This window comes from Dromaius novaehollandiae, chromosome 1, assembly GCF_036370855.1.
Source record: "Dromaius novaehollandiae isolate bDroNov1 chromosome 1, bDroNov1.hap1, whole genome shotgun sequence".
NCBI classification, from domain to species: domain Eukaryota; kingdom Metazoa; phylum Chordata; class Aves; order Casuariiformes; family Dromaiidae; genus Dromaius; species Dromaius novaehollandiae.
The window spans coordinates 56,880,758-56,897,731 of record NC_088098.1 but is presented as its reverse complement, the minus strand read 5'-3'; the positions used below and the strand labels follow the sequence as shown (position 1 = coordinate 56,897,731).

Sequence of the window (16,974 nt, the reverse complement as noted above, 5' to 3'; positions counted from 1 at the left end):
CTTTTTTCTTGTCTTACATTAAACTCGAATACTGAGAAGTATGCCTCTCTATGTACTTATGGTGCTATGGTGTAACTCAAAAGTGCAGAAAATGAGAGATTAGGTTTCTGCTATACTTCTGTAATGTTTAATGTTCATCTTTCAATTGCAACTTCTTCAGCACTGAACCACTAGTATCTAGATTAAATGCTGTATTCAATAAAGGAGTGTTTACTTGGCTTTTGAATACTTCTGGAATGGAAACTATTCTCTTGTTCCTGCTGTAATCCAAAGGCATGTTTAAGTAAAGAGAGTGATTTGCCAAAAGGGAACAAGCAAAGGAATTTTTTTTCATGTTCTTTGTTGTTTAAAAGCTACAGCAAATTCAACTGACAGAGTGTAGCCTGAGCTTAGTAGTCTATGAATTGGAAAAAGTGGATTTAGGTCAGGTATGCTTTATAAACATCTGCTTCAAAGACAGAGAGGGCAGGTGGAAAAGGACCTCTTGTGCAGGCACCACAGGGCTGAAGAGCAAGATCACAAAGTGCCTTATTTTTCAGTAGCATCTAGCATCCTCAACTCAGGTTGAGTCCAGAAAATAAATGGAAGTAAAGAGGAATTTTGGGTTTTGTTTTGCTTTATTTTTTTTGTTTGGTTGTTTTTTTTGCCCAAAGCCACACAGTAGGCCAGTGGTTGAGCAAGGGAAAAAGCTACAACTCTCCTGTGTCTCAGGATATTGCTTTTTTTAAAGGAGCATATTGCTTCTTAGCATCAAGTGTTTGTTTATGCTGTCAGGATAGAGGACCAAAATGGGTTAGTATCCTGCTTGTCAGTACAGGATGGAAGATGGCTGTATGTGGGCTTTGTATGTGTTTTAACACACAGTAAAATTTTAAAATGATGTAATGTTACTAACATTACAGCATGGACAAAATAATACGTATTGTTCTGTGTCCTAACCTTACTGTTAGCTTGAAAGCGGGGAATTTTTGAGTTCTAGAGAAGTAAATGTCTTCTACAATAAAAAAGAGTTTTAGAGAGACTAAAAACTGTCTTGAGTCTGTTCAAAAGTATATGAAAAACGCTTGTTGCTGTCGCGCAGTTAATGAAAATCACAACTCTTCTGAATTTTCAAAAGATAGGACCCAAAACAGAAATATTAAATACACACAATTTAGGGGCTACCAATAAAACCCTGAAAAGGTCAAAATCATATTATGTGAATGGGAAAGTACCTCACTGTCAGCATTCTTTCACTTACTTTCATTTCAAACCAAATAGATAGCATCTGTGGTCCTGAGCTTATGCCATGCTAGTGGGGAGGTAGAATAAAGCTCTTGCTAAGGAAAATGAAAAGCATGATGTTATTTTTGTGGTTCTCTCCTTTCCTGTTTCTCTCTTCACCCTGTACCACCCCCCACCCTTTCCCACTACCACACAGGCAGACAGTTAAGAAGAAAGCAGAAAAAGTGTGGCACATGGCTTTTGTTTTCAGTTGTCCCCAAACCAGCAATTCCTTAATAGGAGGAAGTTTGTTCCCTTGCATCAGAGCTTTTTTATAGATAATTCTTGAACTGAAATCAGATGCTCTAACTTTTCCTAAGCCCTGATGGCACTTGAGATCAGCTAGCAGTGTTTCACTGTCTTGATTTCAGCACTATTGCAAGTGGCACTATTTCAGCTGAATGCTGGTGCCTCTGAAATTGTTCTTGATGGCTCAGCAGGGTTTAACTCCAGAGAACTTTGTAAAAAGTTTTTATGTGCTTTTCACTAATATGTCTTAGCTTTTAAGAACTGATGTTTTGCTCTAATGCCTATGAGGCTTAGTAATTTGTTCTCAAAAGGATGTAATGGCTTAGTTATTGCTACGTCTGCTTTAAAATAGCCTTAACATTCATAGCATGCATAAGACAATGTATAATTAATGCCTTTAAAAATAAACTTTTGCCTTATGTTATGAAATCTTTTGTACAGTCAAGACTTCAGGAAGGTGCAGGAAAGAAAACACCTTACAAACATACAAAAATATTTTTAAGTTGGAAGTGGACTGCTAAATTTCATAAAATGCTTGCGTTCTATTTAGTAGCTATCTTTAGCACAGCTAATCATAGATAAGAATCTTCTGTTGCTGCATTTCACCAAGATTTGATACGATTAGATGATGGTGTTTATAATCTTTAATTAAATTGCAAGGATGGTCTTCAAACGTGTGGAGGGAGAGGTTTCCACCTCCTGTGGCAAGTCAGTGGGAGTTTAGTGCTGTTTGGAATCTCTCCTATGGTGCTGTTGACATTTTGTAGTGACACTTCCATAGCAGCAGGTAGATGCAACTTGGGGGGGGGGGGGGGGACGTCTGAATTTTGGGGAGATTGGTTTATTTGTAGTCAAGTGAATGTTCAGGTTTTTATCTGACTGAGGTTACAGACCAAAGCACCAGATGTATTGTGTGCATAGACTCTGTTGTTAACAAAATTAGGGAAATTTTCCTTAATTTCAGTGGATATTGATTCGATCAGGTTAGTTATGAGGTGATCCTCGGTCTTTAAAGTCTGCGAAGAAACCTTCAGGGACTTTACAAAAACACTGTTAATGAAAAGTCAGATATGTTTTTATTTTGCATTTATTTACTGATAAGGCAGTCTGTCTGGTCCAATGTGTCTTTGAAGTGTTCACTCAAAATCTTGGTTTGGGCAGAGGTGGTAACTTGACTTCCTTCATTGTTAATACAGTGCTGCTGCACAGTTTCTGCAGAGTGTGAGAGTCTAGTTGGGAAACCAGCTATTGAATTTAGGTAAATTATCATGGACTACCTTTAAGTGCCTGTTATCAATAAGGAAGACTGTAACTTGTAAGTCTAATAGAAATCTGCTTGAACAGGAGAAAGTGGCCTTTTCCCATCTGTAGTCCTCTGAATTGTCTATTTAGTTCTGTTACTTATGAAAATCAAGCAGACCTCACAGCTGTTGCTTCAGCTTGCAAAGCAAGGCTGATTGTAGAAAAGCTTTTTAAAAAATATAAATAAAGTTCTTCTCAGAAGTCTGAGCTGTGGCCATGTAATTTGACTGTGAATCTAGACTGGCAGTTTCTTGTTTCCTAGTGGTTTTTAAAAACAGTTAAGAAGTCACCCTGAAAACATTTAGTGCAAGTCTAACATATTATGCTAAAATCAGAGGCTTGCATACCTCTGTGGGAGTAGAGCCAGGTTAACGTTGAAGCACTGTGAAAATTCCATACCTAAGTATCTTCTTCCAGATACCTGTCTATGAAATTCACATATTAATTACTTAAGTACAAGCTCAGTTGGTCAAATTTTTTTTGTTTTTTGTATACTATAGCAATATCTATAATGGAATATGCTAATCGCTGTTTGTCATTTTACTTGTGATAGTAAGATGTGGAGCTCACTCCTTGTTTTCCAGCTCATACTGGATTCATGTAGTCACAGCTGTGGAGTGGTAGTCATGGTTTTATTTTGATAGGGCTTTTGGGCGGGCTTTGCTCCGGCACAAGCAGACTAGAAATTGTGTTATGAGTTCTTACTGTCTGGCTTGTTTACAGGTTGTCTTGTAAACATTCTTAAAACTTGCATTTTTTTCCCCCATATGCTGGAGTGTCTGTTCTAGATTTGCTTTAGACATAACTATTTTTAAAATTTTGTCTTTAGTTGCAAGTAACACAACTTTCTTGGGTGTCCCGAGTACAGCTTTCATCTTGAACTTTGAGTCGGGGTGATGGGGTGCCATCCACTCTGTCTTTCTTTTTCAGGGCTGAAAAATGCAATTCCACAGACCATTCCCTAAGAGCTATTTTTTGTCCTGTACTAGTAGTATTCTTTTACTTTTTTTAAAATTGTTTTCTTGTTAACATATACTGCCTGAGATCATGATATAGAATACAAATCAGCTGCTACTCTGTTTCCTTGGCAGCTTACTAAGGTCAATGGTCAAGAGGTAAAGGTGGGGGTGGGAAGGGGAGTAACTCTGTTCTGTGATGTATGATAAAGTTTTTATTCCTGCTTATTTGGGAAATTCTTCATAAATATACTTGTGGCTCTGGTACCCATGAGTAATGCTGTTGTCCTGCGCTTATGGCAGTAAGAGCCCTATGGAATCCTGCTGCATCAAGCAACCTCTTCTGTCCTTTTTTTTCGCCTTTTTAATGGATCATCTGATTTTCTATTTCTGTCTTATGAAAGGTAATTCAAATTAATAGTGTTGTTTCTGCTGTTTAATTAAGATGTTATTGTTCTGAGTGTTGTATTTTCTTATGCTATGTTTATATGACTAATGCTTTCCATAAACAGCCATATTGGTATAAAGTACCAGTTAAGAATTTCCACTTCAAGAGCACACTGTTGACAAGGCAGCAATTTTACTGGTTTGGTGGAACTGCTACAGCCCAAGTCTTGCAACGAGACTGAATTATGTTTCTGACTTCTGCTAGACTTCCTATGTCAGTCAGAGATCTTGCTTCTGAGAATCATACCTAATATGGGAGGAGTCTGTATATCAGGTTGAAGCAGCAACACAAATGGTAGCTGCTATTTAGTGTGGAATACTAGTACTTGTACACTGAGCAGTTGTTGGTTTGATTTCATTTCTGGCAGTCTCCTGACTGAAACAACTTCAGCTTATAATTTTGTAGGTAAATGAGACTGTTCTACTTTGATATATTTAAAAACCTTTCCATTCTCTCTAGCCCTGCTGCTCTCACTCCTCAGGTTCTTAGCTCTGATACTGAGAAAATTTTGTAACAGGCAACAGTGGGTAGGATATGTATTGCCATTTTGGCGTATTGCTTTTGCCAGTGATGATGTATTTGGATTGTACCTATAAAGAAAAATGCTTTTGATGATCTTTGGACATCTTTTGTAATAGTTTATATTCTGAAAAGCTAATATAGAAAACTTAGTTTCTCAAAGTAAGTTACCTGAGAATTCATTAGTTATACTGAAGTTTAGCAAGAGTAGCTTCCTGTTGACACCAAAATTTTGATAAAACTCTTTCTGGTTTTTGTTTGTGTTTGCATAGAAATTATGTGAGGAAATACTGAACATCCTTGAAAAAGACACAAAAACCTCATGTCAAGTTGCCTGCCTAGAGGCCCTGCGGATTCTCTCCAGGGACAAGAAGGTTTTAGTACCTGTAACCACGAAGAAGAACATGCAGATCCTCATGAGGCTAGCAAAGCTGGACACTACGGAAGATTCTTTGGAAAGGGTGTCTGAATATCCTGTTATAGTAGAAGCTTTAAAATGCCTCTGTAACATAATTTTTAATAGTGCTATTGCACAGAAGCTCAGTTTGGAACTGAATCTTGCAGCTATGCTCTGCAATCTTCTGAAAAAATGCAAGGACCAACAGTTTGTTGATGACATTAAATGCTTTGATTTGCGTCTTCTCTTCCTCTTGTCACTTCTGCACACAGATATTAGATCACAGTTGCGTCAGGAACTACAAGGGGTGCAAGTCTTGACTCAGGCTTTGGAAAGCTCCCTGAGTATAAGATGGACAGAAGAATATAAAGCAGCTGAAGACCATGACAGGCCTCCTTTATCTTTGCAAGAGACAGATTGCGCCATTGAGGCACTAAAGGCTCTTTTTAATGTAACACTTGACAGTTGGAATGTCCACAGCGAGGTAAGGTTTAGCTGAAGTGTTTTCTAGATTGGATTTGTTTATTCTGCAAGAGCCCTAACCACCACATAGATACACAAGAGTCGGTGGTTGTCCAAGACCCAGAGCAAGGGGCAAGGATTGTAATCCTTGATCTCTTTTGTTGCTGTAATTTTGATAGAAGATAGATTGGGATTTTCAGAACAGCAGCTGAGGTCGCCTTGAAATTTTATATTAACATAGTCAGTTTCTCTATATGTAAAATCTGTCTGAAAAACATTGTGTCTGAATTCTGGTTATGATTGTGGGCTTTGAAGAGGTGCTGAGTCTTTAAAGCTCATTACTTTGAATGCCAAAATAAGTTTTTATCCTGTTACTACTTAGGGGAAAAAAATTAATACATTTATCTGTGTAGTGGGAGGATAGCTTGGATTATATAATACAAGTTAGAACCATACATTTTGAAATAAAAACTAAAAAATATAGTAGAATGTGTCTAAAAAGAGTATTTCATGAGAGTCAGAGACTTCCAAAAGAAGATAAATGCTATTCACTAATAATTAGCTGGCTAGGAAAAACTTGTTAATATATGTGTCTCAGATGGCTACATTGTTGACTATTGCAATAGAATAACGACTGAAGCTAAGAAGACTCCCATGCTCCCTTCAGCTTTTCTGGGCATGATTATAAGCACATCACCTCTAATATTTGATAATAAATAACTCTGCGTGAAGAAATAGCGCGGGTGCTGTTTTTAGTGTCCTTCTCTCCCATCCTCCCAGCCCCAAGTTTGGATTTAAACTTGATCTTTTAAGATGACATCGGGTACAACCACCAAATACACTTTCGTTGTTATCTGTTATAAATAAGATTTATTCTTTTTTTTTCATGACATAAGATCTATTCTTCCCTCCTCCCCCTGGCAAATGTGCTTGCTATGTGGTGCATCCCTAAAAGTTTAGAAAGCAGAAACAATATTGATAACTTTCTTTTGGGGGGGGGGGAAATAACCTAAGTCTCCAATACAGTAATAAAATTAAATAGCATCTTTCTTCTTAGTGCACATACTATTGTCTCTGAAAGAGTGTTGTTACCTTTTCACGGGACATTGTAATTGTGATCCAGTGTATAAAACTATGTAGAAGTTTACAGTAGTTAAACTGGACAAATAATTGTTCTGTTTAGTGCATTGGACTGAACAGCAAGTATGATATTAATTATGCATTAAGTGAGCTTCAGTAAGGAATGTGAAACTTGAAAAGAGTTTAAAACTTGTTCTTGGCTAAAATGTCCCAAGAGCACTCTGAATAAGAAGTGACATACCCAAAGTTAAGAGTAAGGTAGTATGGGAGAAATCAGAATAGCCAATATTTGAAATTTCAAGCAAATATGAAGAAATTGAGGGGCTTTTCTCTTCTTTATATTTCTAGCCTAGACTTATGTTAAACATATCTTTAACTTCCCCAAAGGAAGAAAATGTTCTTTTATAGGCAAATGATTGCATTTGAGATTAAAAAAATGAAAGACCCAAACTCAAGTATATGATGCAGCTGTATGAATGGCTGCTGTTTAAGAGTTTTAAAAGAAGTACCTGTGGTTAAATACTTTTGCGTGAAGGAAATAAATTCAGGTATTAAGCTGGAAAATGAAGCTGTGTTAAATGTTCACTTCTTGAGAAGTACTCTCTTAGAACCTGAGTCTGTCTTGAACTTGTTATGCTCTTTTGATCTCTCAAGATTCCCAGTATTTTTTAAGTTCAATTTACTTCAGAAGGAAGGATGGAATATGGCACATGGTTGTCATGGAGGTACCTAGTGAGACTTCATTTGGCAGTTCCCTCTGGAATAGGGGAGATTTTGTCCCACGAATCTTTTCTTCCCCAGAGGACCCAAACAAGTAGTTATCAGAGAAATTTCCCTCAGGTTTGAGGAAATTCTGGTGTTAGTAACCTTTTTTTAATTTTTATTTTAAGTTAAATGAGTGTTTAAAATGTTCTGAGGCTGGAGAAGCTTACTTTCTGTTTTGAGATAAAGCTTTTATAGTTAGAAGTTCCTAAAGGCAAAAAACCATTAAATTAAAGAACTCTTTATTAGTTGTAAGTCATTAAGGAGATGTTCAGTGATGTTCTGCTTAGCAAGTATCCCTGTGGAAATATTAATGAGCTGCAAGAAGAGTAAACAGCATGTTAATGAAGTGTGCTGAAGATACAGAGTTTGAAGAGATTACAAACTTTAAAGAGGATGGAAAACAAAAGGAGACCCAGTGAGGTTAGGAGCATGGGTAGAAAACTAAATGAGGGTCATCCTATGGGGAAAAGAATAATTTGAAACACCAATAGTTAATGACTGGAGATGATATCAAAGTAGCAAAGCCAGACAAGCCGCAGGTGGTATACTTGACAGATTTGGACATTGATGTTACAGTGATGCATTGGGTGCTTTGTGCTAGGACAAACACACAAGAACATATGATGGATGCCAGGAAGAGCTAATAAAAAAGGAACAGGACAATGCTATGCGTAGTTAAATGATTGCAGTTATTGGTATACTTTGTGTGGCTGCTGTTTGATGGGGGATTAGAAGGAAGAATTGCTTGGAAGGTCCAAAAGTGGGGCAAATAGGGTTGGTGAGAGTAGAGAGGTTTATAAGTAAATGGAGAAAAAATGTCGGGGGAGAAGAAGCAAGTGAAATTAGGGAAGGAAACGGATCAAGTGGAGGAAATGATACTGTTGGCAGCAAAAGGACTAGCTGGGAATGAGGCAAAGAAAATGAACATACGGAATCTAAACTGATGAAGAGAAAGCTGTATGTAAACTCAAGAAGGAAGATAGTAGTGGTATGATTAAGATTAGTGGTATGGAATTGAGCAAATGATTCTAACTAGCCTGAATATCCCAGGGGGTTTCCTGATAGTAAAAGCTCATTTGACGGGAAAGAAATCCCCAAGGATGTTAAAACACCATCACAGCAAAGCTACATTGCGCTAAGCATTCAGTGAACTCTAAGGTGCAGTCCTTTTATTGATAGGGATGGATGTTATGATCTAATAGGTATTTTCCGTCTTTAATTTTTATTATTCTAGTGACCTGAAACCCTCACTTGCAATCTTCAAAATGAAAAAATATCTTCATAATTTATATTTATATAGAATGAATCTCATCAATTTCGTTACATGGCTGCCATCCTCCGCCACTGCTTATTAACCAGCGGCCCTACTGAAGACAAAACTGAAGAATTACACAGGTTGGTAGAATTGCACAACCAATCTATTTTGAAAGGTTATTTAAAAAAAATATTTTGGCTAATATCTAAAGAAGGAATCCATGAAAACTATAATTGTATTAAACTTGTTTAAAATCTGTAAATCTTTTTAATGAAAGCTTTTTGCCTGAAATGCTGTTTAAACATGTCCACTGTTCCAAAGGGGAGGTGGCTGGTAAGGTTGTTATTTTTAATCAATGATAATGAAGTTGACCTTGCTGAAATCTTTCTCATGTAATTGAGGATAAAATTATTTATGGAAGTCCTAGAGGTAGTGCAAATTAAAGCGGAATGCAGCTGTTGTTGCTTTGTGTAGATGTTGATGGAAAAGCTACATTTTGAGATTTTTGTATGCAATTTCTGAAATTCTGATGCATTGGGGTGGAAGTAACAGGTTGATATTTTATTTCCAGTAGTTCTAGGCTACTTTATTAGAGTTACAAAAATCAATTCCCTGGTATGTTGTGTGTGTGTGGTGGTTTTGGGTGGTTTTTGTTGTTGTTTTGTCTTTTTAAAGGCACGCAAAGGTGAGTGAATCATCTTGGAGTTTAGGTTATTAGATATGCTGTCTTTTCTTTCTTCTCATCCCTGCATCTGACTGAATTACTGGCTGCAAATATAAAACAACCAAAATTCAGAGTTTTTTAGTGAGGCGGTAGTTTTCCCCTGTTCAAAATTACTGGCTTTCTCTGATGATATTTTTATCTTTCTAAATAGGTCAGCTGCCCAAAAGCCCAACAGTATAGTAGCTTCAAACACTATCCTGTATTATCTCTTGGCAATGAAAATCAATATTGTCATTTTCTTAGTCAAAACATCTGTATATCTAAATGCAAGATCTTTTAAAGATTTTGTTCTGAGCCAGAAGAAGGATATAGCTTTTCATACCCAGCAGTCTTGAAAATTTTCAATGAACTTGATTAAAATCTTGGAAAGCTCTCAGAGATCAACAGTCTTAGTAGCTGAGCACTCAGATCCTACATCAGCGCTCTTCTCAGTTGGTGCAGACCAGTTTGGAATAATTTAGGATTTCACTGCAGTAGTTGCCATGAGTAAAAATAGTGATGAGTGTGTCCTAAAAGGCAGTCGGTGTTTTCTCTTTGCTGGTGCTTTTGGTGGGTGTCTCTCATCTTCCCTTAAGGGACAGTTTAGTGGGAATAATTTCCCCACAGCTGGGAATATTGAACAGATTTGGACAAGTTCCATAACTACAAGAAGATAAAGATAGGCCTCTTGCATTTAAGCCTATACATAGTCAGCAGAACTCTGTCTGATATTACAGTGAGTTACTATACAGCTGATGCTCTTCCAATGAATATGTGCTCTGCTTCCTTGTCCAGGAATATGGGACTACTCTAATTACTCTGTAAAGTATATCACCCTTGAAAATTTATCTTGAGCTACTGTGAAAAGATGCATGTTATGTTAGTACTTTTGCTTCTAGCTTTTGCAGACACTTAACAGATCAGGACCAAAAAAGGCTTTATAGCTAGAAGTAGGCAGCTATGGAGCAAATGTAATATTTATCTGATTTCTGTCCTTGCTTTTGTCAGTTGGAAGGAATATATTGTGTAGATCTGCTGTCTGCATGGACCATCCCTCCTTCTGGAGGCACCAAAGATTCTCCCTAATGTTGGAGAAAAGGAGATACAAGCAGAAGAAAAATGAGCCAGGGTATCACTGCCTTGAGTTCTTTCAGTTGTCTCCTCTGCTCTATCGAGCTCAATACAGAGCTATATCAATCTTTCTCTTACTCCGGGAAAGCTACTTACTCTCTCTGTTACCTGCTCTAGTTAGTTTCTTTAGCTCAGGTTGGTAGAAGAAAAAATGCAAGTGTAGCTCTGCTGCCTGTAATATTTGGTCTTGATTTATGACTTATGCAGCTTTTTAACCTGTTAGATCACTGCCCAGGCTTTCATTTTTTGCATTTCAAATATTTCAGCTTGTCTGCAAAACCTGAATTTTGTCTTTGCATGCTACACATGTAATGTCATATTGTCAATTAAATGATAGCATGCTGTCTCTTTCACAGAAACCCTATCTAATTCCGTATGTGGAATAGATATAAAAAAAGCTGAATAATTTAATACACTTTTCCACCAATATTATTCATCACAAGGCAGTTCTGGAATAGAAAAGTTGTGTTCCAGGGTAATGCTCCTTTTAATCCTCAGAGGACCTGGATAGCTCACTTGAGTCCCCTGATGTAGTAAGTCAACCAAGTGTTTCATTCCAGATCAGAGTTTCAATAATAAATGAGTAAACTTGTGTTAGCAGTCCATAGCTAGCATAGCTATAAAATGAGGCTGTGTCATCAGTTGGACTGTTAAGTATGCTAAACTCTGAACCTTTATTGCTAGAGATGAGGTGTGAGTCAGAGAGAGCAGAGCTCAACTGCTCAGTGTGCAATCCACCTGGAGTCCATCAGTAAGGCATTTATTAAAATAAAATTAAAAAAATAGAATAAAATATAAACATACTTGAATGCAGAGTAAACTTTATAAAGCATCAGAATGACAAAAGTATGTTTCTTACAGTTGCTGATCACTTACACTTCTGTAAGTTTGTAAATCTGTGGAATTTAAGATGCTTAAATGAAGGGTTTGGACAGCCTGTTAGAGTCCTTTGTATGGAATGCTTGGGCTCTTAGGTTGAGGATTTATTTTATATGAGCATCAGGTATTGGATACAAGCCCTGAATTGTGATGCATTGATTGTCAGTTTGGCTTTTCTTTCTAACAAAAAAGCAGAAGCTACCTAAGGAAAATAACTAATTTAGTACCTGTATTGTTGTCATAACTGTGGTTCTGTCATGACATTACTTAACGTTTGAACATGAACAGCTTAAAGCACTGCATATTAGAGTGAGTGCCATTTTTGCCCACTAACAAGGTTTTAATCAAGGCATTCAGCAGCTCTAAATAGTCCTTTGCTTCTGAATTTGCATATCAGGAGGGGGCTGGGAGCATGAGTGGGTGGATGTCATGTCCCAGTGATTAATGATCTCTAGGAAGCCGAAAAGGGGAGAGTAATATACGCAGTATTTCTACCCCCTGGAGTAGGAATGCAAACACTATTGTGCAGATCTGTGCATAGTCACTGACTTCCTGGTAGCTGGAGAATTTCATACACTCCTCTACCACAAATAAAACTGTCAGTGAAGTGACAAAGATCAGAAAGCCGGGCTTCATTTATTGAAAAGAATAGCTCAGACACAGTGATCCAGAAAATTAATTTTGTAGGTGTTTGGGAACTCGGTTGTTTAATAAGAAACTAGTAAAAAGAGAACTTTTGATGAAAGGCCTGAAGCCACCAAATATTTGTTAAATTTCAGTCAGTCTTGTTTCTTGCTATTCCTGAATTATTGGAGAGTGGATAACTTGTTTGATATAAAAAGTATCTTAAATGGGAATTAGAAATAAAACAAAGAAAACAACTCTTCCAAAAAGTACAAGTTGCCTGAATTTTAATTGCTAAAAGAGCAAAAGAAGGATGACATCATGTGAAAAAGTCACCCGGTTTGATGATACTAAAACAGCACATTTGTTAGGAATGTGCTCCATTACATTTGAATATCTCAATTTGCTTTCTGTTGTACTAAATCTTTGTTAGAGCTGTATTAAGTAACATAAAAACTGAGAGCTGCTTCAAAGTAAATATTATTTAAAGTGTTAAGTGAAATTGTCTAAAAAGTTGCCTGTGTTCTTGGAACATTTTGCCAGTCTTTGAAACTTCAGTGCTCATGGTTTTGTTGATAGCTTTGGAGTCTGCATATGTAAGCCTACATAGTTCCGTATTATTTCTAAATACATCCACTTACAATTTTAGTTGGTCATCAGCAAGTAATAAGAACAGAAGTCTAATCTTTCCAGCATCTGTGTAACTTAGCATCATACTCAGGAAGAGTACAAATACAAGTCAGTAATGAGAACAGGACAGAGAGCAAGCTCAAAGGATCTGTATCGTACAAGAGAACTTTACAAAGTAAGTTAAATTAGAGAGGAGGGATGGACCTTATGGTTTAATTTCAATCATTTAATGAATATCTGAGAAGCACTCCTCTTTCATGCTGAACAGAACCTTGAACTCTGTGTTTTGCTAGATATTAGTAGGAGTGTTTATAAAATCAATTACCACTTGATGTTAGAGTATTGCAGCCTGTTAGCAAGTGCTTTGTGGAATGCAGTTGCTGAAAGGTAGTGCTTGGTAAATAAAACCTGGATCTTTTTTATTTATTAGATGCCTTCAGTGTTTCCTCTACCTTATGTGTTAAGCAAGAGTGCAAGTATTTGGGGGACCTGAGACATTTCTAGACCCCATTGTTTTGAGGAGGAGGAAATATTTTCCACAGTGTATTTAGTCATGGTAATTGTAGTAATATGGATGCATTGTAAAATGTTTAAGTTTCAAGGAGGGAAAAAACTCTGGCTGCTGCAAACCAATGTGAGAGTTCCCCCTGCTGTCCTGCAAGATCAGCTGCTGTAACACACTGCTGATAGCTGTGCCCTTATCTATGGGATAGGATACTACAGGGGCTGGAAGTACTAGTGTGCTGCTGTAGTAGAGAGCTTTTGGAGCTTTTGTCTCTTTTTCCTTGCTCATTCTAAGAGTCAGCACTCATGCGATAACGCATGTCACCCTCTTTAAAACTTATGTTTTATTTTCTATTCTCTAAGTTGCTGTGCCTCTTTTTAATTGCAGTTATACAAACACTTTATGGTGAGTTGTACTGTTTTTAATTCTGCGTTACAAATGAATAATGAATTTTTAAAATCTGTTTCAGCAATGCAATCAACCTTTTAAGCAATGTTCCAGTTTCTTGCTTGGATGTTCTTATTAGTCCATCATGCCAAGAAGAAACAGATATAAAATACAATGGTATGAATATGGGAGCAATTCAAATTTTACTGGATTTTATGGAGAAGAGAATAGATAAGGTATGGGCTTTAAAGTTTATTGGCAAAAGGGGCTTTCTTTCATTAGAACAAAGAGTGCATGTGTTATGTTAAATTATTTATAAACCCTACAGACAATATTTGGTAGAAATTTGGATGTCCTTGCTTGCTTCTGTATTGTGAAACACTTTCAAAAGTGGGAACAAATAGTTACCTGTAAATGTCTGAAGTACTACTTGTGTGTAAGACGGTGAACTTTTGGCCCTTCATCTGTATAGTGTTCATATTTTAGCAATCACATAGGATTTCGTTGAAGGGCCCATAGGATTTGAAATAGGAAATGTGCTCTTAAGAATATTTTACATATTTTTGTTTTGATTTTAGGGAAGCAGCTACAGAGAAGGTTTGACTCCAGTTCTCAGTTTATTAACTGGGTGTTGCCGAACTCACAGGAATATCAGGAAGTTTATCAAAGCTCAAGTAGGTAAATTGTTCATGAAAATCTGATTACGAACCTAATAGCAAAATTTGAGGCTTGTACCTCAGTGGAAGACACTGATACTTTCAAAGTATGAATGGTTTCATATTAAATTTCCCACAAAATTCCTTTCAGTATTTTTTTTGTTAGATCTCTGACAGCTATTGGCTATAAAAATGGTTTGTTTTCAGAGTCATGTAAATGTATAAATATTATGGACTAACTTCCATAGTACATGTTGAATAGTAACATAGGGGTATAATAAAGCTGTTTTATATGGTCACCATGGATCGTGCAATGAGTGGCAAAGAGCCCAGTGAGGCCTGCCCCTCTACCTCCAGCATATCAAAAAATCTCCAGTGCATTTAGTGAAACAGCAAAGCTGTATGATAGCCAGTGAGGCCATTGGTGTTTTGGTGGCTACTACTTGGACCTGGGCAGGCATGAATTGTTGGAATCGAAACTTATGTTACAGTGTATGTCAGCTGTTCCGTCAGAGTAAAACTTGTTTTAGAACAGAGGCACGTTTCATCACTTGGTCTCTTAAAAGAGCTGTTAAATACAGTGCAGACCCTGGGTAGGCTCTCTACAGAAAAAAAAGATTTCCTTTCCATGGTTATAGATCTAAACCTATAGAGATCTATGGCTTTGTGGTCGGTGGTGTGTATCGGTAGGTGTGAGGTTTTTTGCTTGTTTTCTCTGAAGTCAAGTGGAGAAAAGTTAAAAACCAAGCAAGGAAGAAAGAGTAGTTGAAACCAGCTGAGAGGTGCTTTCTTCCTCTAAGCTGCAGTGGTTTTCAGGGTTGCATCTTAGGTGCAAGCTGTGCCTAAATTCACGAATGGAATCTAGAATGGAAGAGAAAATATTCTGCATGTATGTTCCTTCTGTCATCTAAACCAGAAAAAATGTTTTTGAGGATTTTTTTAGGAAAATTGTTCTTGGTGTTTATTCTTTTGTTTGCAACAGTCCTTTTCCGAGGAGACTCTTCTGATTTGTTAATTTTTTTTTTTTTTGTATTTAAGTTGCAGACCCAAACATTCAGAAGTTACAAAATGAAATTGCATGGTTTTTAACTGCATATTGGTGTCTAGATGTCAGGATACAATTGCATGTAGTCTCTTGCCACTGCCTCATATAGTGCACAGGATGGATGGATGCTGTGGCTAACTGCATGGTCAGATGTTTGATGTTTTGAATTATCCTCATTGTTAAATGTCGGCCTCAGGCTTTATTTATTGTGCACTATTCAAATTCTACTCTGAAGACAGAATGATTAATTTCTTCATGGACCATCCTATGGCACTCATTGCTATATCAGTATTAGAGTATTCCAAAAACATTAATTCATTTTTACAGTGCTCTGTGAAATGGCAGTTGTGATACTATCTCTGTAGGGGAAAGTGACTAGAGACAAAGTAAAAAGGTTTTTGCTATTTTTTTTGAATACTTGGTTTGAAAAACACAGAGCCTGATGTTTTCAAAGTAATCAACACACAGCATTTATTTGTTTAAAGATCAATTCCTACTGAGTCCACTTTCAGTAGTAGTTGTATGGTAATTTTACATGGAAGATGAGTTTTTACATTAAATACCTAGAACACAAGGGACCTGCAGTTTTTAATGACAATCAGTGAAAAGCTTGGTTTTATTCACACTGAAGATCCATATTTCTTACAGGAGTCTTCAAGTCCATTAAATATTTCACACTACAGCCCAGGTTTGTCTGCAGATCATACCATCCTGTGCACATGAAAAAAATTAATCTAGGTTTTGAGTGCATATGTGCAAGGAAGCTGAATTTAGGTTGCAAAAACAGCCATATTTCAGGCACCTCCTAACTTTCTTGAGTGTTTGCATTAATGATATTTATTTAATGAGAGAATACCATAAATAGTATGTTTGAGGACGTTAAACTGTTTTCTCCAAAATCTTTTCCAAGCTTAACTTCAGCTTTTAAAGGAATGTTTTCAGGTAGAAAGACACATTTCTTGTATACAGCTATTAGGAGTTTAAATGTGCATCTGGGACTGAATTCTCTTTTGCCAAGGATGGCAGACCAGAAGACCTAAATATGTTATGAAGCAAGAATCATTGCTAGTACCTGTAAGCAGAGCTGGGTTGGTTTAATTCCCTTTCTTGAAGGAGCAGAGCTTACAGTACTTTCCTGTTCTGCTGACTGTTGGTTTCTGCAAGGATTTGATAGGTATTTCCATGCATTCCATCCTTCTTTCCCCTTTTTTATGCTCCTAGGTATTGCCTCCACTAAGAGATGTATCAAATCGTCCAGAAGTTGGCACAACAGTGAGGAACAAGCTTGTTCGCCTAATGACACATGTTGACCTTGGAGTAAAGCAAATCGCAGCAGAATTTCTTTTTGTTCTTTGTAAAGAGAGAGGTATAAATGATTTTTATTTCCCTTTTATGTAAGGTCTTGCTGTCATTAGTATATTAACCACTTGCTGTAACACTCAGTTCTCTTAACACTATGCCATGTTGCCATTTAATATTGTTTTGTAGCTTAACTAAATTCTAGCTGAATAAATTTTCTGTATCTCTCTTTGCAGTCGACACCTTGTTAAAATACACAGGTTATGGTAATGCGGCAGGATTGCTGGCAGCAAGGGGCCTGTTAGCAGGAGGAAGAGGAGATCATTGGTACTCAGATGATGAAGACACAGATACTGAAGAATACAAATCTGCAAAGCCCAAGTACAGTATTGTTTTCAATTCCGCATTTCCCACTGCTG

The 16,974-nt window shown here is 37.0% G+C and overlaps 1 protein-coding gene across 1 annotated transcript in view; it reads left to right on the top strand.

Moving 5' to 3' along the window:
• Window positions 1–16,974, top strand: part of RIC8B (RIC8 guanine nucleotide exchange factor B) — a 37,510-nt gene that overhangs the window by 9,382 nt on the left and 11,154 nt on the right. Inside the window, exons 3-8 of the mRNA XM_026117989.2 lie at window positions 5,010–5,618; window positions 8,742–8,836; window positions 13,638–13,791; window positions 14,134–14,229; window positions 16,478–16,622; window positions 16,792–16,936. Of these exons, the coding sequence (XP_025973774.1) occupies window positions 5,010–5,618; window positions 8,742–8,836; window positions 13,638–13,791; window positions 14,134–14,229; window positions 16,478–16,622; window positions 16,792–16,936 (1,244 nt within the window). The remainder of the gene's footprint in view (window positions 1–5,009; window positions 5,619–8,741; window positions 8,837–13,637; window positions 13,792–14,133; window positions 14,230–16,477; window positions 16,623–16,791; window positions 16,937–16,974) is intronic.